Raw genomic sequence first — 22,104 nt, forward strand, 5'->3', positions numbered from 1 at the left:
AATAAAGTCAAAAGTAATGAAGAATGAATGAATGACAGCCCCATCAAAAATGCAGTGTTGCCGTTTCGCCGAATCGACTCCATCCAATTGTCCACTTGACATTTCGATATCGAGAATTTATTAACTAGCAACACCGAGGCATAGTTCTCGACATATATATGTAAATAAAATTGCTACTGTAAATCTTGACTGCGTATGACGGCACGAATCCTAGCATTTCTCCGCTGCAATCCAATAATCTGTTGTAAAATAAACCACGAATGGAACCAATGAGAGGTGTTATACTTTGAATAATGATTGCATTATTACGTCCAAGTGTTTATATGGCAAACATACTTAGATGTCATTTGGAAGAATTAGATAAAAATGATCTCAGAGTTTGAACTACACAAATGACGTAACATTATCGACGTGACTAAAAAGTCTTTCGTGAGTGGATTTAAATGGAATGCTTCACTAAAATATACGATAAGGCAAGATAAGATACACTTAAAGAATGACAGAATATAAATATCAAATAATAAAACAATTAAGGTTACTTTTTAAAGCTTGCAACACTGTGAACAACGAACCATAGGTAAGTAAGGAAATATAATCAAACTCCATTTTTATTTATTAACTTGTGGTGCCCGCGACTTCTAGCGCGTTTGAATTTAACAAAAACGATGTTGTTTTCGTATATGTATCGTGTACACATACATACGCATTTACACATACATTACGGAAACTCCAATTTTAATATCTTTTACAATTTTCTATCTGTCCGTCTGTCTGTCTGTCTGCTCGTTCCGGCTAATGTCTGGTAATGCTGGACCGATTTTGACGGTAGTTTCACTGGTAAATAGCTGATGTATGCTGATGACGGAGTAACTTAGGCTACAACAATGGTTTTTTTGTTAAATTCAAACGCGCACGAAGTCGCGGGCACAGCTAGTGTTATATAAAACTCGGAAAGGTCGTCTGGAGGAGGCGTAAGGTTTTTCGTTACGTTTTCTGCCAGTTCACTCAACTGTAAGACGCGTAAAAGAACTTCATTCCAAAAAACAATTAATTCATTTGTCTTTTCAGGTAAACACAAAATCGTCAAATTATTAATTTAAATGGATTAAAATCAATATCAGGTATTGATCTAACTTTATTATAAACTATTTGTAAACAAAAATTTAGCGAATAGAATTATAATACATTCAGATCAAGATGTCAAGCTGGAACAGCAAGCAGCACAGGTGAAAGCTCAGCTTGCAGCTCCCACAGCTTCCAAACCGCATCCAGCAGAAAATGAAGACTTTGAGCTGACAGATCAATTAAATCAATCAAATGGTGATTATTTATTTTTATTTCTACATGTATATTTGTAACCCATCTAAATAAGTAAGGTTTAGCAATTATTATTGACAAATTCCGGTTTGAAGTTTGAGTGACCCAGTGTGACAGAGACATCGCAGAATTGTTAAAATATCTTACGGCATATATATCTTTGGGCAGTGGTGGTCTACTTTATTTTGGTTGCTATTTGAGTTTAACGTCGTATACGGTATGGTGTCGTAAAGTTTATGATCATACTGAAGTGTTTGTAAGGATACAAAGTTCTTCTAGAAAAATACCTGGAGATCAAAATGTAGTATTGTTATGTTTCGGTTTGAAGAGTCTGAACCTGTGTAACTACACAAGGGATGCAGTAGCTTAGTTCCCGATGTCTGTGGTACATTGTCTATGTGAGGAATGGTCACTTGACGAATATACTAGGCCGTCTTTATATAACCATTACACGGTATAAAACAAAGTCGCTTACCGCTGTCTGTCCCTGTGTATGCTTAGATCTTTAAATTACACAACGGATTTTGATGCGGTTTTTATTAATAGATAGATTGATTCAAGAGGAAGGTTTATATGTATAATACATGCACAATACAGTAGAGAAACAGTGATAATTTTAGAGGTTTCCCAAGTGATGTCGTAAATAAACACTTTTTTTTGCGCTTACATTGCAAACGCTGGCTGATCTCTACAAGATAGATCAAAATAATGTACTACAGTGTTGTACACCTAAAAAAGGTCTTCAAAAAAGTCCATGATAGTATATGTCTATCTCTTAGGGATAACCCACAATAACCATTTTTTACCCATTACTTTTTACGATAAATAATGGCTTATTTTCGAAGCGATTTTAAACAATACAGCATTATTCCTTATCCAATTAAATAGACATGTAATTCAAATGAATATTCTCGAAGACATTACAGATTTAAAACGCAGGGACATAGCGGTTTGTATTTTCTAACGACTGAAAAACTGTGAACGTTGGAAGACATTCTGTAGTATTTTTTGTATTAGCATTGCACCCGTGTGAAGACGGGGCGTTTCGCTAGTAATATATAAATCCAAAATTGAATGACTCATGACGCTCTATTAAAACCATATTTTTTTAATTTTACAGTTAAACCAATTATATATCTATATTAAATAATTGCTGATATGTCGTAGACTCGATGGAAACTGATCCATAATAAATTAAATATCAACGTTTATGAAAAACTATCTAAACTTGCGGCTTTGTCCGTGCGAATTTAAATAAACACAAACTTTCAACACCCGTCTTATCCCCTTAGGCTTGTTAGTTTCGTAAAGTCCTTAAAGTTCTTAGTGGATGTCTACACATTATAAAGAACCTACCTCCTAAATTTCAAGTTTGTTGGTGTTATAAGTTTCAGAGATCTCGTGATTGGTCAGTGAGTGGTATTTCGCTTTTACATATACAGATTTGTATGTTATATGAAACGTAACGGATAAACCGTATTTGTTTAATTATATTTGACGGCGCATCAGTAGCGCCATCTTTTAAATAACGAGGAAACAAGATTTGACAGCTCGTCGGTCTGGCGAAGCGTCGTATCGATGGTTGGCGGGAATGTTGAACGCCGCCATTATACTGGAGTTGTCAAATGCAAGCTCTATCGCCTTTGTTCCTCATAATTTTTAAACTGTGTAATTGTAGTTTCTTAGGAAAATAATAAACAAATGGCCTATCCTAATAGAGATGGAGATTTGCCTTTATATTTAATATACCCGAGCAAAGCCGGGTTTTCATCTAGTGTATTTATAAAGATATACAATACAAGTATTTTGTTTTTTTTTTTATTAATAACTATTTCAATGTGTTAGAGGGTCAAAAACAAATCAAATCAAAATATACTTTATTCAAGTAGGCTTTTAGCACTTTTGAATCGTCATTTAACAAACTATTTAAAGTAAAGCTACCACCGGTTTGGAATGTAGATTCTACCGGCAAGAAACTCAATAGTTACTCAATAGTCATGTTAGTTAAATACAATTATATATGTATGTATAAAATACAATTACGTATATATGTTGCCGAGATGGTCCAGTGGTTAGAACGCGTGCATCTTAACCGATGGCGGGTTCAAACCCAGGCAAACACCACTGAATTTTCATGTGCTTAATTTGTGTTTATAATTCATCTCGTGATCGGCGGTGAAGGAAAATATCGTGAGGAAACCTGCATGTGTCTAATTTCAACTAAATTCTGCCACATGTGTATTCCACCAACCCGCATTGGAGCAGCGTGGTGGAATATGCTCAAAACCTTCCCCTCAAAGAGGAGGCCTTAGCCCAGCAGTGGGAAATTTCGGGCTGCTAATGTAAATGTAACATAAGTATATTATGTCTCCTGGAAGTCACCAAGCATTAATTCCATGATTTTTTATCATCTTCGTCTTATATTTAACAAATAACGATTTTAGTGGTTTAGCTTTGAAGGCGTAACAAACAGGCAGAATTACTTTGGAATTCATTATATTAGTATACATAAAGAAACGACCCCGATTAAGCACCAATAAGGTGCTCTTTTGCAGTGTGTGTTTTAATTAAAGAATTTTTATTATTTACAGATACAGACTACGAAGAATTTCGAGAATTTATTTAAGGACGCTACTGCGTGACTGTTATGATGATTTTTGATAAGTTTAATTAAAAAATACTCAATTAATATAAGCTTTTATTATTTCCATCTAACCCTAAAACTATAAAGTAAGTGATTGTTTGTTTGTTACGGACTAACGTCATAGCTCATCATGATACTACACACGCGTTGTCAGGAGATTATTGAAAAATTAGAGACTCGGTTCTTTTAGGTTACCCTCGCCCCCCTCTCAGGTTTGATCGAAGCGGTGAGCGGAAACTTGTATTACTTTAAAGATTGCGGTTCAAGCTCCTGTCAAGGACCTTTGAATTTCCATATGCTTAGTTTGTGTATACGAAGGGAAACATATTTTTTTATGATATATCCATCCCCCGTTTTACACTCTTAGTGATAGAGTTTCGTAAAATCCATTCTTAGCGGATGTCTACACCCTATAAAGAACCTACCAGCCAAATTTGAAGTTTGTAGATGTTAAAACTACTGATCATACTGTATTTCTACATATAGGAGTATACCCACAAAGTTGCTTCCCGCTCTGTACGCTTGGATCTTTTAAACTACTCGACGGATTTTAATGCGGTTTTCAGCAATAAACAGAGGGATTCAAGAGGAAGGTTTATGTGTATAATACATGCATATTATAGCAGAGAAAAATCGAGAATTTCAACTTTCCTTTCCGGAAGAAAGTCGTTTTTTTTTGGGTTTGGCCTTCAATCTTAAAGTTATTTATAGACACTCATTGCACCCGAGCGAAACCGGGACGGATAGCTTGTTACTATCAATAACAATATAAACTACTTCGAGTAATGCTCTGTGATAATAATTTAATTTATGAATAAATTCGAGCCCGTGGAAAGCAATAAGATCAAATTTGTAGTTACCAACCAAAAAAAAATTCAAATGAATTCATGAACTCGATTTTTTTTTATGAAGGTAGACAGACAATAGGCCACCTGATGATAAGTGGTCACCATCACCCATAGACAATGGCGCTGTAAGACATATTAAGCATTCCTACATCGCCAATGCGCCATCGACCTTGGGAACTGAGATGTTATGTCCCTTGTGCCTGTAGTTACACAGACTCACTCACACTTTAAACCGGAACACACACTGAATACTGTTTGGCGGAAGAATATCTCATCAGATACCTACCCAGACGGGTTCGCACAAAGCCCTACCACCAACTAAAACGATTATTATTAACAACAATAACATTCTTAGTTTACAGTTTTGACGACCTCCGTGGTCGAGTAGTGTGTACACCGGTTTTCATGGGTACGCCACTCCGAGGTCCCGGGTTCGATTCCCGGCCGAGTCGATGTAGAAAAAGTTCATTAGTTTTCTATGTCGTCTCGGGTCTGGGTGTTTGTGGTACCGTCGTTACTTCTGATCTTCCATAACACAAGTGCTTTAGCTACTTACATTGGGATCAGAGTAATTGTATGTGATGTTGTCCAATATTTATTTACATATGTCGCACTGTCAAAATGAAACCTAAATTCCACTTTAAATTAATACAATTAAATTCAGCTAATTAATTTTATACATACGAGCAATTCAACCCCGAAACGGAACAATTTTCTATAAATAAACCAATTTAACATGAGATCGTTTGGCTTGAATTCAATACAAAAAAAAAATTGGCAACGCCTTCGAAATATTTAGTGCATACACTGAACTTGCCTCAAACAGTCGCCTCTTATGTAAGTCCTTATGTATATATCAACCCTCGCTTTGTATATATGTGTGTGCTTGTGTTACGAAAAGTGCATATTTCAGTTCACGGACAGTCGTGATATGTTAACGTATTTATAAATAGTACTAATAAATTATGATAGAATCGATTTTGGGGCAATTCATCCCCTCTTTTATCACGTTGCCCTTGAGTGAGCCAGTGTAAAATTTCGATACTATTATCGTCATACTGTATAGTTATTAATAAAGCCCCGATTATGTAGGATTATAATTCACGTGTGTGAATGCAATGGTTATATATTTATACGAGAGTGACAAGGACATGATATGACAGTTCAACGTACGAAATTCTTCTAGTTGATTTTTTTGATTAGCAACTTGTTTGGGGGACGATGTATTGGCATTTATTGAGACTAGCCGTATGCTGCTAGATATGTTTTTATAAATGTCCTTTCATTTACGTCAAATAGAATAAAAGTGCAAAAAAAACCGCCCAAGTGCGTGTTCCGTACCATTGTCTGTTAACCCCTTAAATATTTATTTTATTCTGTTTTTTTAGTATTTGTTGTTAAAGTGGCCACAGAAATACATCATCTGTGAAAATTTCAACTGTCTAACTATCACGATTAATGGAGTTTTAATTCCAAGGAAGGAACATAGGCTACTTTATTGATACCTTAAACTAACTTAGACGCGCGTGAAGGCGTTAGCTGAAACTAGTTCTAAAAAAATTTATAATGTGTATGTATGTACACACAGAATTCAAGGTTGGAACGAAGTCGCTCTTGATATATATTATGTATGAAATAACAAACAGTTTGAGAACTAAAATTGACAATATTGTTATTAAAAATCTACTATACCCTGTTCAAGTTAGCTTGATCTCTTTGACAGACGCGCTAGTGATGAGAAACAGAAAATATAACATATATAACTGTCGATGGAACGATGGAATGCGTGATTCAAATTAGAATTCAATTTTTTTTTTAACTTATTTTTCTAAAAAGAGTTATTCCAGCTAAAGAGACCCCAATCAAGAGGACCCCCGTTCGTAACATTAACTTAACAATGATCTTTAATAAGGATTTTTGTAATCGATATTTGTAGCAGCTTATGCTTGCTATTCGCGTCCCTACCGTCCGACCGATGTAACATCGTACAAGCGTCTATTAATTTTCAGTGTTTCTGTTTAAATTTTACTTTGAAGCAATAATATATAATAGAAAAAGTCTTATAATTTTCGGATAACGCTTGAATCTTTAGGAACTTTTGTATTATATGTAGTTTTTTAAATATTTTTACAATTTTTAACATCGTTAAATTAAGAAAATAATATGTTCGTCATTGCAAAGTTATAGTCGATCAGAAAAATTTACATCTGTCAAAAAGATCAAGTACAGGGTATAAAAAGTCTTAATAATATGCACTAAAACCGTATACAATAGAAAGAGACAAAGAGTAAGAGAAAGAGAGGGATATAGTCCGTTGACGAGACATAACGCTGTTTCCTTACTGTAAGCCGCGTCAAAGAACTTCCTCCCAAACCCAAATAATTTATTAAAACAATTTCGAATCGTCTGTTTTTTGTTTTAGCACAGATTAAGCTCGAAGCGAAGTTAATAAAAGATACACTGCAGGTGCTACGAAATGGAGCGGACGTGCTTAGCCAATCAGATTATGAAAGCAGTGGACAGCATGATCGGTACGCGATTAATTAAATAATTAACCCGTAATTAAACATAACTATATACCCTTAACGCAATGTTACCGAAAAAAATGACAATGTTTCGGTCACATTGCTGGTCGTCCAGATAATCTGGAGATGAAATTTGTAATCGCCAAAATTAAAGGGAAAGTTCCTGCGAATCTGGTGGTGTGACCAGCTAAGAGAAACCAAAAATCGAACAAATTTAAAAATATCACAACCAACGCAGACATAACGTCTTAGTTCCCAAGGTTGGCGCATTGGCGATGTAAGGAATGCTTAATATTTCCGATAGCATCAGTGTCTATGATCGGTGGTGACCACTTGCCATCAGGTGGCCACATATCATAAAAATTAAACTCAACGTAAAACCTAGATGGCTTTTATTTTTTTACTATATATCTTCAGATCCAAATGCCAGTATGGAACAGCAAGTAGCACAGATGAAGGCACAGCTTGCAGCCCTCTCACAGCTCCCAAACCTCATCCAGCAGAAGGTGGAGGCAGTGAGCCGACAGATCAATCAAATCAGTCAAATGGTGATTATTTATTTTTATTTCTATATATATTCATAGGGCCTTATACACCAATGGTTAGTCTTGTTGTCTTCCGGCTTAAATTGTGAGCGAGTCAGTGTAACTACAGGCGAAAAATGTGAGGCTCCGTATTCGCGAAAGTGTGACTAGACATACTAACGAATGTGTCTATTATAAAAAAAAAGTCCAGCGAAGATATGCTGATGTTCAGTCATAAAATAAAACTTTAAAACGCCAAAATGTATTACAGTAAAATGTAAAAAATGGCACGGGCAACTCTGAATCCGTGGTTGTTGTAAAATTAAATATAAAGGCAGATCTCTCTATCAGGATAAGCCATTTATTTATGATTATTTTTAAGAAACACAATATCGATTTTGAGGCACAAAGGCGATTCGTCGCAGACGTGGTAGAGCTTGCATTTGACAACTCCACAATAATGGCGACGTTCAATTTTCCCGCCAACCATCGATAGACGCTTCACCAGACCTACTAGCTGTCAAATCTTGTTTCCTCGTAATTTAAAAGATGGCGCCAGCGATGCGCTGTCAAATTAAAAAAATACTGTATGCACAAGGGAAATAACATCTTAGTTCCCAAGGTTGGTTAACGCATTAGGAATGTTAAGTAAGGTTAAAACTAACAGCGTCATTGTCTATGGTAGGTTGTGACTTACCACCAGGTGGCCCATTTCACGGTCCACCTACTTAATTTTGGTTCTTATTTAAATTTAACGTCTTATGCGGAATATTGATAAGAGATTTATTATCGTAATGTTGGTTTGCAGGAATACAAAGAAGTTCATCAAGAAAAACATCTGGAGATCAATAAACCAAATCCAGGTGAGTGATAGCGTCATTCGAAATTTATTAGAAAGTCCATAACCCCCCCTTAAAGTTAAAATTTCCAAAAAACCTTTCTTAGAGGCCATTATAAAATAAACCTATACTCTAGTCCAACCATAACAGGAAATAAGCCAAATAAACAACATTTGACAGCAAATTGACGCGATATCATTGGTCGAGAGCTTGATTGATCTATGATATTCACTATGGACTTGCGAAAAAATGGCGTATTGAAAGTCTACGAAACTGTTATCGGAATTTTGGAAGTAAAATTAAAATGGATATAAGTAGTTAAGTGTAATAGTGTTGTGTTATAAATAAAGATATATTAATCATAAACTCTTAGTAGTGCACAATACAGCTGAGTTATTAGCGAATCGCATGAAATACGTAAATGTAAGGTTTGATTATCTTTATTCCTACTTCGATTGGAACAGCCTATCAAATAAAATATTATAATAAACAATTAAATTAGTTTTGACTTTAAAACTATATAGAATGAACATATGTTAAATAAAACTATATAAAATGAGCCGAGGTGGCTAAGTGATTAGAACGCGTGCATCTTAACCGATGAGTTGGGTTCAACCCAAGGCAGGCACCACTGAAATTTCATGAGCTTTATCCGCACTGGAGCAGCGTGGTGGAATGCTCCAAACCTTCTCCTCTCTGACGCCGTGGGAAATTTACAGGCTGCTAATATAAATGTAATGTAATATGTTGTGTTTACTATTATTATTTATAATAAAGAGATTAAATTTGTTGTTTGTATTTCGGGTTCATTCTTCGGATATAAAGATCCAATTCCAAAAAATATTTTTTATAAAATTATCCATGATTATGTATATATATCAAATATCTTTTCTCATGTATTTATCCACAGTTATTAAAATTTGTAACTGTAAACGTCTTAATGTTACTTAAATAAAATTAAATGTTATTACTGTATAATACGTTAATTACGTCGTTCGCAGCCGAAAGACTTAAAAAAACTGAAAGTACTTTAAAAGTGAATTTATTTTATTTCACAAATTTATTTTACTAATATTAATACTAATTTAATTAGACTACTTCATGTGTTGAGGTTGTAACACAGAATGCCCTCAGAACCAATTATTATATTATTTATATTATAATATTATTTATATTAATACTTTTCTTAATTCTAAGAGACACAGAAATTATGAAGAAAGATCGGTGTGGTCCGTTGTTGGGCGGCGTGATGTTGCGCAAGGTTTGCTGGTACCGGGCCGTCGTCGGTGGTTTCGGCGAACGCGATGTCCTAATGTACCTCCATAGGGTGGACGCATATATGACACGTTCAATATTTCAAATTCAATTCAAATTATCTATTACAAACAAACAAATCTTTATTCAAAATATTATTATATACGATTCAGTTCGTACGGTCCACACGAAAATACTTTTCATCGTCATAATAAAACTTCCCTCCTTGTATAACACTTAAATACCATTTAAAATCCTTTTGCAGTAATTGTTTTAACTTCAATAATTTCCTGACTTTCATACTTTTAATTTCCTGATTTTAATCCCAAAAGGACAAAGCTAGATCTACCGTGACTTTTTGGGCTTCAGCCCAGGGCCCCGTGGATTCAAGGAGCCCCCAGCTAAGTCAAGTCAAAGTCAAAAACAGACGATAATGCGAAAGAATCCATAACTTTATTAAATTAAACAGATCGTATGCTTTGCAGCCCTGCGAGTCCTTATTAATCAAACCCATTCCATTAATTCAAGTCTACGTTCAGGTGTATCTTAAGTGGGGTTCGTATTAGCCCAGGGCCCCCTAAACTCACGGTCCGGTCCTGCAAAGGGGGGTTAAAATAGATAAATATTTTGTATATCAATTCGTAAAAGCATTTGCTCTTAAAACAAACTTAAAACTTATTAGTAGTTATGGGCGGATAAAAGGCTAATTCCACTAACATGTAACGGCTATCATATGTTACCGATTCAACTTTGACAGAACTAAAACAAACGAACCAACTTTGCTATCTTAGTGTGCGTGACAGCTACGCTTGATACGTCAAACGTCATACTACTTTACTAGTGTGCGTGTATTTTTTTCCAAGCGTCCTCAACTTTGACAGTCTAAATGTGTAAACATAAGGTTAGTATATTGAAACGAACGATTTGGCGTTTGTTCCAGAGAGGGTAACACATTTCGAGAAACATCCAGAAAACACTAGAGTTGAAATAACAGAGATCGACGTACCGGAGAATGAGTCGATCGGACAGAGAGGTAGAAAGATGCAAATCCGTGTGACGAAGCCGAGCTTGACGGAAGACGAAGTCGCGCTCATGAAGAGAGAGGAGGTGAAGAGAATGTTGGAGAGTAAAATGAAGAAGGAGCATAACAAGGTAAGTTAATTACTATATGGGAGGTTTGGTAAATAGGCCTCATGATGGCAGTCACCACAACCATAACACTAAAAGTAGTCTTACAAAGTTCTTCTTATCCCAAATACAACATTTTGTCAATAATTCGATGTTATATAAATCCGACGACCTCCGTGGTCGAGGGTTTGAACCCGCAATCATTGGTTAAGATGAACGCGTTCAAACCACTTCGCCCTCTCGGCTTTTCCAAATAGCACATACGTCGTTATTATTGCAAAGTTATCCGTCACAGATTACTCTCCCATATCTTCCTGACATATATCATAGATACTAATACAAATAATAGAACTAACCAAAGACAATAACATTAACAACAACGCTGGTGTCTTCACACTTAACACCTGTTAACTCTAGATTTGAAGATACCTATGTTCTACGTGCTACGTAGACCGTGTCGATGCTTAAAATTAGGCAAGACTGCGGAAAAACGCTAGCCTGCTATGGGTAATAAAAAAGATTGAAACATAGACAATTTTACTATATCTAATTTTTTTTTTTATTATTTGACTTAATTATGTATTCCTTACATAAATCCACCCTTCGTACTGCACGTTCATTCTCAGTATTACCACAATTTATAATGGTGTACAATAATATTAAAAATACCTACATATTCAACTGAAAAAAAAATTATAGGAAATTGTCCACCAAATTGAACAAGAACCCCAGACCCGAGTCAAGCCAACACCTATGTTCGGCCCTGCGCCCCCAGAAAGGCCACTCGTCCTCCCCGGTGGGAGGAAATGGAAGAAATCCAGGGAATACGACGAGGAATTGATTCAGGAAACGCTGACCGCACAAGCGGAAGTTATCAAAGGCAACGCAATTGGGTAAAGTTTAATCTATTTATCATGTGATCAACTTAAAAAATTTAATAATACTGTACCCTCATTTTAAGAACGTTATCATTGTGACGTCAGAAGTACAGCACGTCAGAAATCACACTTTTGTCAAAAACAATCTTTGCAAACAAAATTTAAACTTATAGAACGGTTTCTTTTATTCCATAGAGTAAATTTCATGAAATACCAAAAGCCACCCAAAGGGCTCGATCACTTACAACACTCCGAAGTCTACAAGGCGATACACAATATGGACGAAGCGCCTCCGAAGAGAGTTGCTATGCTGATGCCTTCCATCGCTGAAGCTGATTATAGAGAGGTAAGATAAAAAAATGTACCTAGTACACGTGATAGAAGTGAAACTTTTAAAAATATATACCTCCCTTTCTATTTCGCGCGACGTCATATCTTTCATCTCTTTCATGAGACAACGTTGTCGTTGTCAAAACTTAAATAATTTATAGCCTTTAAAATAATTGTTCTTTAAGCGATTTGGCCAGCCACATCAATTTTTTTTATTTTATTAATACTCTGTAATCTATAATTGTCATCTGTCATTAAATAATTAATCAGTTTTATATTTTAGTACAGTAGAACCACGATTATTCGAATTAATTGGGACCGAGGCTAGTTCGGATAATCGAAATGTTGAAAAAAACTAAACTTCAGGATAAGATCGAACAAAAACAACCTTTATAAATAAAAACAGTACAGCTATTATTAAAATTAGACATACATATTAAAATATTAAATAACTAGGAAACGTCAAATGCTACATTTATATGAATAATTGATATTTTTTTGCAATAATCTAGATTCTACTGTACTTAAATTAAAAATCGATACGAAAACTACTCGAAAGGTTTTACTTAAATTCTTTTTATTTCAGAGAGCTCGGTCGATGTCACCGTGTCCGAATGGACGGTAGGAACAATTTAGCTGTCAGAATTGAAATAGATAAAAAATGTATTTAGTGTACAAAAAGACCAATTAATAATATATTTAATGTATTCAATTATAAATAATTACGTATTTTACACATTACATTACAATAATTTATTAAAATTTATTATATTCATAATACTTAGCTAATTATTATGTTTGTTATTTTTTTAATAATTATGAAATAAAAATCTGGGCGAAAGTATCTTTGTTTTTATTTTAACATTATTAGTAGTGTATATATTGTTATAAATCGTTATTAAAAAAATGTATTTATTAAAACTGTTTATTAATATTTTTTACAATTTATATCAGTTTTTTTCTTGTACTGGTAATTTTATCTTTGCTATACATTTAAAAAAAAAATTAAAGAAAAAATTACTCAATATAATAATGTTAAGACAAAGATAAAAAAAAACTATATTTATCGTGCAGGATATATAATTTCATTGATTATCGATTATATATGCAATTTAATCCTTTCTCTCTGAAATCGAACTCGATGGAAACTAGATTCCTAACCAGTGGATTTTTTATTTTTATTTCATAAATAAATGACGATTTAAAAGTGCATGTAGTCCTATAATAAAGCAATTGAAATTAAAATTAAATTTTAGTTTTATTATGTATTGTTACTCAAAAAAAATTGTTATCACCTATTTTTTTTCTTGCAACTTTTAATCAATTTTATGTGCCAATGCAGTATTTTTACCAAAAAACCTAATAATCCTTAAAAAAAATCGGTACATTATCTCAATTTATAACAATAATCGAATATAAAAATGTTAAGGAGAAAATATATTAGCAAGAAGCAACTCTTGTAATCTTCCGTCATAATATACTTCACACCGACAACTGTCAGTGTCAGTCATATTTATAGCAGTGCGGTGGCCGGTTGTATGTAACATTTTTGTAAATAATTTGCATTTTATTCTAGAAACTACGCGCTAAGTCCTAATCAAGTGTTAACATTGATATAACAAGCATGTTAACATCTAAGGTAAGTTAATAAATACAAAATGCATTTGTTTATTAATGAAGTTGTTTAAATTCAGGATGCCCTTTGCCTTGGCCTTTGATAAATGTAAAAAAAAAAAACAAAAAATATACATTTCATTAGGTCATTGTAGGTAACCTTGATATATTTATGAGAACTTTAATAACGTAAAGTTTATCATGTAATTATTACCTTAAATAAAAATATATACTCAGTAAACAAATTTTAACTTATTTACACTGTCTTTTTGCGCGTAATAAAAAATATTTCAGATAGAGAAAGAGCCGATTTATTTATTTATGAACAAATAATAATAACAAATCCTTGTTAATGTTTTATATATAATTGCCCAGTTTATACACAACTCGTAATTGTTGATACAATGTTAATACTTTACTAATTGAAATATAAAAATAAAAAAAATTGTTTTTCCGTAAAATAATAAATACCACTTATAGTCAATAATTTAGTTTTGGGGCAAGAAATTTATGATTGCCACTTATAAACATTTATACATTTTTTATATATTACTTTGATTCACTATTTATTTGGGTGTTCATTTTGGTAGAAATATTCTCATGTATTCGCTTTATTTATATCTGTGAAACTATTTCGAAGAAAGAATCAAAATTATTACATTAACGAAATTGAATTGTATATAATTATAATATGTTGCAAATCAAGCTAGCTGTGTATAGTTAAGTTAAAACTTAGGACTGATTGGTTTAGTCAGTATGTCTATGTGCAGATACAAAATTTCTTCTGAATCTTTCTTCCGATGGTGTCTGTACGTTATTAATTTTTTTTGCTGTTAGTGGACAGATTATTTTGCCAATGTCACAGATGATGGAGAAAATTAACAGTAGTTCCTATTGTTAAGGTTACAAAGTTAATTTAATTTTGAATTCATAATAGTAGTTGATCCTTTGTAAACCCATAATCTAAATTTATTTTTAATATTCTGTAGTAATTAAAAAGGATTTTGGATTAGAAATTTATTAATCTCATAATCCTTTTTGCTATGTGTGTCATTGGCAGAATGTTTTGTGCGCAACCAGCACTGATATACACTAGAAAAAAAAGTAATAATAATGATTTTGCAGCTGTGCTCACTAGTCAGAGATGTCAATTAACTTTGATGATTACAATTTTTTTTGTGAATTATAAAAACCTCATATCTGTCTTCTATACATATATAATTATGAGGATTTTGTTTGATTATATGTAGGGGGTAATTATCCAATTATAATGTTTTTTTTAACTCATACTTTCTCATGGTTGGTGATCGAAGTAAGGAATGGTTAAAATTTCTTACAACAATATTGTCTATGGGCAGTGTTAACCATTAACCATCAGATGGCCCATTTGAACGTCTACCTACATACAAAGTAACAAAAAAAAATTTTTAATGTGCATTAAAGTTGATTAACGTCTTATAGATGTCGTAAGCATAATTGTTATCAACATTGTTTTATCTTTTGAGTGGATTTGTTATGTTTGTCACGGTGATAATGTCTTATATGATACATTGTTTATGTCAATATTGAGTTTTTCTGTAAATGAATTGGTGGTCAATAATATGGGCAAAGGTGTTTATTTAAAAAAAAAAACTGATAAATAAATATTTTAATAAAATAAATATATATCTTCGAATTATAATAATCTATACTAATATTATAAACTAGCGACTCGCCCCGGCTTCGCACGGATGCAATGCTGATACTAAATATACTACAGAATGTCTTTATATATAACATTCACAGTTTTTTGTCATTAGACAATACAAACCGCTATAGCCCTGCATTTTGTACCACTGGTTATTTTAGTGAGTATTCCGGTGTACCAGTCTTCATGGTTGCCGGTGAGTCCCCCACCACATCGCCAAAAAACGTGCATTGATATATTTGTACCTGGAATTGGGCCTCCCGGACGTCCGAGTGATGGCTGGATCTCGTGAAGGACATGAGAGCCAATAGATTTACACAGAATAACCGTGCAAAGTGGAGTTGACTTAGTCGTAAGGCAGACCCTGACGATAACTAGGATTAATAAATGCAAGGCAGAAGAGGAAGGCTTGGTTGGTTTCGATAACGCTTATCGATAGCTTTTATTTCCATGGAGCTCCATAACATCCTTGCTTCGTTCCACCCGGGTGTTCCACGTGACATCACCTATTTTTAAATATCTGGTAAAATATATTTTATGTATTGTTTAAGCTGGAAGTGTTGGTCGATTTTGGCGCGACTGCAGACCAGAAAATCGTGGACAAAACTCTCAAACATTTACAAGAACAAGATGGCGTTAAACAGGTATTTTTTTTTAAATTATATCATAAATATATCGTATTCTGAGTGGCTCAGTAACATCCACTGGTCATGTGTTCTTCTGCAAGCAATATTTGATTGTGTTGTGTTCCGGTTTGAAGGGTGAGTTAGTCAGTAAAATTATAGAGCTCATTCCAATCGAACAATGTTTGCTATATTTATTTAATGTTAAAGTACTTTATTTCTCTTCTGGAGGTTGTCGTCTAGTACTAGTGTGAAAGTAAGTCTGTCTGTCGTTATGACTTTTGACCCTAATTCGAACTTTAGGCTATAGGCAACTTTTTATGCCTAACACCAGGAGATTACCATAAACGATACCATATATAAAATCTCGCTATAGATCACGGAGGTAGGACATAACCCACTTTGGGAGTAAGGCCCGGTGTAACTGGTGAATTATAAAAATTTAGGTCTTTTAGTGTCTCCTTCTAAAAAAATTAGGTTCTCAATTTCGCTCGTCCTTTTATTTGTTTAAGTAAACATGCCTGTATCTTTAGGCTGTGTTCAAAGATGGCGCTGTTATGGTAGAAACGACATTGCCAAGCTCCGTTATCCTGGACATGGTGACAAGGACTTCTGGTAGAAGATCAGTTCTGCAGGGATTTGGGGGTAAGCCTTTTTTGTCTATATACGTTCTCAATCTTCTATCTTCATTCATATCTAGAAATATTGATCCTGACGTCGCCAACGTGACATGAACTTCGGGAAATAAGATGTTATGTCCCTTGTGCCTGAAGTTACACTGGCTCAACCTCCAAACCGGAACACAACAATACTGAGCACTGTTGTTTGGCGTTATAATATCTGATGAGTGGGTGGTACCTACCCAGACGGACTCGCGCGAACCCTACCACCAAGTATCATCGTCATATGGTTTCGCCTTGGCAAGATTTTACATGAAAATATTTTGGAGGAGTATGATATACTCATAAAATATAATGATAAGCTACATAACATACATTAACAGCCTGTAAATTTCCCACTGCTGGGCTTAGGCCTCCTCTGACTTTGAGGAGAAGGTTTTGAGCATATTCCACCGCGCTGCTCCAATGCGAGTTGGTGGACTACACATGTGGCATTATTTCGTTGAAATTGGACACATGCAGGGAACCTGTCACGACGTTTTCCTTCACCGCCGAGCACGAGATGAATTATAAACACAAATTAAGCACATGAAATTCAGTGGTGCCGCCTAGGTTTGAACACGAACCACTAGGCCATCTCGGTTTTTTTATACCTATATAACAAAATCAAATCAAATCAAGTTTATTCATGTAAACTTCACAACGAAGCGTTTTTGAATCGTCAATATTAAAATACTACCACCGTTTCGGAAAGCAGCCTCCAGCGAGAAGGAACGGCAAAAAACTCGCATAGTTGCTCTTTTCAAATAAACAGATTTACAATGCTGTTTTTTTTTACAATAATTAGTGTCCTGTGATGGAAACCGAACCTAAATCCAGGCGTTATTTTCTAAAAAGTACTCTTTTAATATTATATATATATATATATATATACCCAATATATAGTTGTTGATTTATGATAAGCTAGTTTTATTAATAAATTATCTTGTAGATACTCAGTCAGCGGTCGCCATGATATCCAGCCAGCACTGCTGTAAGCAGCAGGTGTTGGGCGTGATCAGATTCCAGCAGAACGAAGGCGGTCCGCTCGTAGCAGATGGCAGCGTGGACGGTCTCACGCCCGGCGCGCACGCTCTACACGTTCATGACGCTGGTGACCTAAGCGCGGTGAGTTTTTACTGAATGACGGTATTGAATGTCAAATGCGCCACCTGATGGTAAGTCACCACTGCCGATAGACGTTGGTCCTGTTATAAATATTAGTCCTTATATCGTCAAAGCGCCATCACTAGAAATGTAAGATATTCAATCATCAACCATCAGGATCAATCAAACTTCTAATTAACTAAACTTCGGATAACATAAAGCCTATAGCCTATTCCAATGGAAGTAGGAACAAATAAAATAATCTTATCTTTATTTATAATACAACACTATTGCACTTAACTACTTATATCCACTTTAATTTTACTTCCAAAATTCCGATAACAGACTCGTCGACGTTCAAAACGCCATTTTTTCGCAAATCCATAGTGAATATCATAGACTAATCGAGCTCTCGACCAATGATATCGCGTCAATTTGCTGTCAAATGTTGTTTATTTGGATTTTTAAGCGTGGAGTTAATGCTTGTCGACTTCTATATAACATACGTATATAATTGTATTTAACTAACGTGACTGTATTTTTAGACGTTGAAAAAGATTAACTACTGAGTTTCTTGACGGTTCTTCTCGGTTGAATCTTCATTGCGAACCGGTGGTGGCTTCACCTAATATAGTTTGTTAAATGACGATTCAAAAGTGCTCGTAAAAGCCAACTTGAATAGAGTATATTTTGATTTGATTTTCTCCTCTTGTTGTTGCTGTTTGATGAGTTTAGTGCTATATCCATATTTATTGCCCAGACGACTTGCTATGTTAAATTAATTAAAGATCATTTCAGTAGTTAAGTCTTGTAACGTAACAAACAAATAAACAAAATCCCTAACGCGTTTTTAATATTAGTTGGTATTAAACGGTTGATTCCAGGGGTGCGATTCGATCGGCGACCATTACAACCCCCACCACTCTCCACACGGCGCCCCTTCAGATCCCCCGGATAAGAGACACGCGGGTGATTTGGGGAACATAGTCGCTGATGATAAGGGCAGGGCGACTTTCAGGATACTGGACAGCGTGCTTAATGTGAGTATGACGCTTCAGTTTGGTCGAAGGACATGTTACAATTTACTGCCGATAGATGGCGTTGATCAATTATTTTACTTTTCTGAATCGCGCAGGCAAGATTTTTTGTACTGGGGGTATATAGTCGATGATTAAGGATGGTGATGTTCCAATCAACGACGGCGTCCTAAGCCGAGAGTCCGGCCTCACAGGAGGCACCCTTAGGACGCGCCTATTCTGTGCCCTTAAGTGGGTTCTAACTTCTCAACTCAAGGTTGGACTAATTCCTCTCTTCCAACGTCGACGGTTCACGGTTTCGGTTTGGGCTCATAAGTGGCTTTTTAGGATGTGTATATTCATTCTGTGAACCCTTGAGGGGACTTAACCAGCGTTGCAGAACTATCGATAGTTTGACTATCAACAGTTGACCCCGAAAACTATTCAGAATATCGTTAATACTATCGATATTATCGATAGTTTTGGACTATCGATAGTATCGATAGTTTTGGACTATCGATAGTATCGATAGTTTTGGACTATCGATAGTTTAGGTTAAAAGTAATACTATCGATAGTATTGCTCATGGGGATACTATCGGTACTATCGATAGTATGTCGATAGTATTGACACGTGACAATACTATCGATAGACTATCGATACTATCTCTAACACCTTAACTATCGATATTCAACACTACTCCTAACCCATCCGACTTGAGTATTTTAACTCGCCCCTTAGCCCTGTGCCGGACCTAATTCGGGCCAACAGCATTCACAGTTAAAAAAAAGTGATTTAGCACGCTCATATGCGATGCGAGGATGTCGTCCCGCCTGGGGTGGCGGGATTCCTTAAGTTGTCCCGCCTGGGCTGTCGTCTGATTCCTTATTCGTTACTACCGCCTCAATGCTTAGGTTTACAATGCACACGTCACCCTCCACCCTACATACATAAAATATCCTGCATCAAAGTCAACAAAATACAACTACCAAAAACATTTCTTCTTCTTAGATTTACGACATCGTTGGCAGATCGATAGCGATCAAGGAGCACGCCGATGACTTCGGTCGGGGTACGAGTCCCGCCTCAAAGACTGACGGACATTCCGGCGCCTCGTATGTAAAATTTTACTATCACACTAAGAGCCGAGACGGCCCAGTGGTTTGTTTATCACCTGATGGATGATAAGTTGTCACCACCATCCATAGACAATAGTGCTTTAAGAAATATTAACCATTCCTTACATCACCGATGCGCCACAGACGTGACTTATGGACGACGGAAGACGGAAACCCGCCAAACAGCAATACAAAATATTCTTGTGTTCCGAATTTAAATTGGGGGCGTGAGTTAGCTTGTACAACATAACAACTTATCTCCCAAGTTTAGGGGGGGGGGGGGCGTTGCTTGACGATGTTGTATATGATAATTACTTTGTATGCCTTTCTCTTGACAATATACAAACATATTTACAAGTTTAGCTGTGTTAAACGAAACTAGGTTAGTGAAATAATTTTTTTTTTTTATAAACAGGGTAGCGTGTGGCATTATAGCAAGATCGGCGGGTATATTCCAGAATCCGAAACGGATATGCGCGTGCGACGGTGTCGTCGTGTGGGATGAAAAGGATCGACCGTTGGCGGGAAAGGGACGCAGGGATAAGTGTTGCCATAATGAAAAAGATCAAGATAAAATTAAAGTTTGTTGTAAAGTGTAAATTATTTATTCTATCGTATTTGTAGCTTTGATGTTATTGGGTTTATTTTATAATGTTGCCAGGCTAGGTTTTGGTGTTGACAGCTTTAAATTTTTTTTTTTGTGTAATAATTAAATTAAGATTATATCTAAATTAATTTTTTTTTTTATACATAGTTATGTAGTAAAATGCTTGGAGTTTTTATTTTAATGCGAGATGGGAATTCAAATGTAAATATTTGTTACTAGCTACTCGTCCCAGCTTCACGTGTTTACAATAAGAGTCTACATACAAGTTATACATTGAATCAGCGTTGCAGAACTATCGATAGTTGACCTCGAAAACTATTCAGGATATCGATACTACTATCGATAGTATCGTATTGATCGATACTATCGATAGTATTGATAGCTCTCCGTGAGCAATACTATCGATAGTGGCAATACTATGGATAGTATCGTTAGTTCTCTGTAAGCTATACTATTGGTAGTAGCGATACTATTGATACTATCGATAGTTTTGGAATATCGATAACCAGCAAAATTTTTCATTAATCCTTATTCCACACTAAATGTCTTAATTCTAAAAACTAATATTGTTGTAAATTTAATTAAATTTATTTAAATATACACTAAAGTTGGCCTACTAAATTACTTATCTTGAGAAAGTAATATTATCGGAAATTACTGGCTATCGATAGCACAAAACTATCGATACTATCGATAGACTATCGATAGTGGATTATCGATATGCAAAACTACATTGAATACCAAACATAAATAGAAAAATTTTTGCTTTTTGTCGTCTGTTATGCGTATGCATTTACATATAAACCTTCCTCTTGAATCGTTCTCCGTCGGAAATCTTAAAAGCTTAGCTTAGCTTAGCTTAAAAGATCCAAGCGTACAACGCAAGCGACTTGTTTACTACGAAGAGATACATTAATTCGTGGGAATATAATGTATTTTTCATACAATTATAAAGCTTATTCGTTGTCACTTGAAATTTTTGATGACCTTGTATTAGAAGCTCAGCGAGTTTATGTCAGAAAGAGGCAGAATATGACTGTGTCATATTTAATAAAATTGTAATCATGGAAATAGTGGTTTTCTTTAAGTTCTACCCCCATTATATATATATATACTTGGTGGTAAGGCTTTGTGCAAGCCGGTCTGGGTAGGTACCACCCACTCATCAGATATTCTACCCCCAAATAACAGTACTCAGTATTGTTGTGTTCCGGTTAGAAGGGTGAGTGAGCCAGTGTAATCACAGGCACACGGGACATAACATCTTAGTTCCTAGTTTAGTTAAGGAATGGTGAATGTTTCTTACAGCGCCTTTGTCTATAGGCGGCCGCCGTCGTCCGCCAACAAATGCCATATATATATATATATATTACAAGGTTTTGTCTG

At 35.1% G+C, this 22,104-nt stretch overlaps 1 protein-coding gene across 1 annotated transcript in view; it reads left to right on the forward strand.

Annotated features, from left to right (window-relative positions):
- Nucleotides 1-20,806, forward strand: part of LOC125075417 — a 32,027-nt gene extending 11,221 nt beyond the window's left edge. Inside the window, exons 3-15 of the mRNA XM_047687157.1 lie at nt 1,192-1,346; nt 7,265-7,340; nt 7,752-7,882; nt 8,667-8,721; nt 10,892-11,103; nt 11,779-11,972; nt 12,153-12,303; nt 16,140-16,232; nt 16,745-16,856; nt 17,823-17,998; nt 18,862-19,017; nt 20,005-20,108; nt 20,527-20,806. Coding sequence (XP_047543113.1) covers nt 1,192-1,346; nt 7,265-7,340; nt 7,752-7,882; nt 8,667-8,721; nt 10,892-11,103; nt 11,779-11,972; nt 12,153-12,303; nt 16,140-16,232; nt 16,745-16,856; nt 17,823-17,998; nt 18,862-19,017; nt 20,005-20,108; nt 20,527-20,710 — 1,799 coding nt within the window. The 3' untranslated portion in view covers nt 20,711-20,806. The remainder of the gene's footprint in view (nt 1-1,191; nt 1,347-7,264; nt 7,341-7,751; nt 7,883-8,666; nt 8,722-10,891; nt 11,104-11,778; nt 11,973-12,152; nt 12,304-16,139; nt 16,233-16,744; nt 16,857-17,822; nt 17,999-18,861; nt 19,018-20,004; nt 20,109-20,526) is intronic.
- The last annotated feature ends 1,298 nt before the right edge of the window (nt 20,807-22,104 follow it).

This window comes from Vanessa atalanta, chromosome 30 (genome assembly GCF_905147765.1).
Source record: "Vanessa atalanta chromosome 30, ilVanAtal1.2, whole genome shotgun sequence".
Lineage (NCBI taxonomy): Eukaryota > Metazoa > Arthropoda > Insecta > Lepidoptera > Nymphalidae > Vanessa > Vanessa atalanta.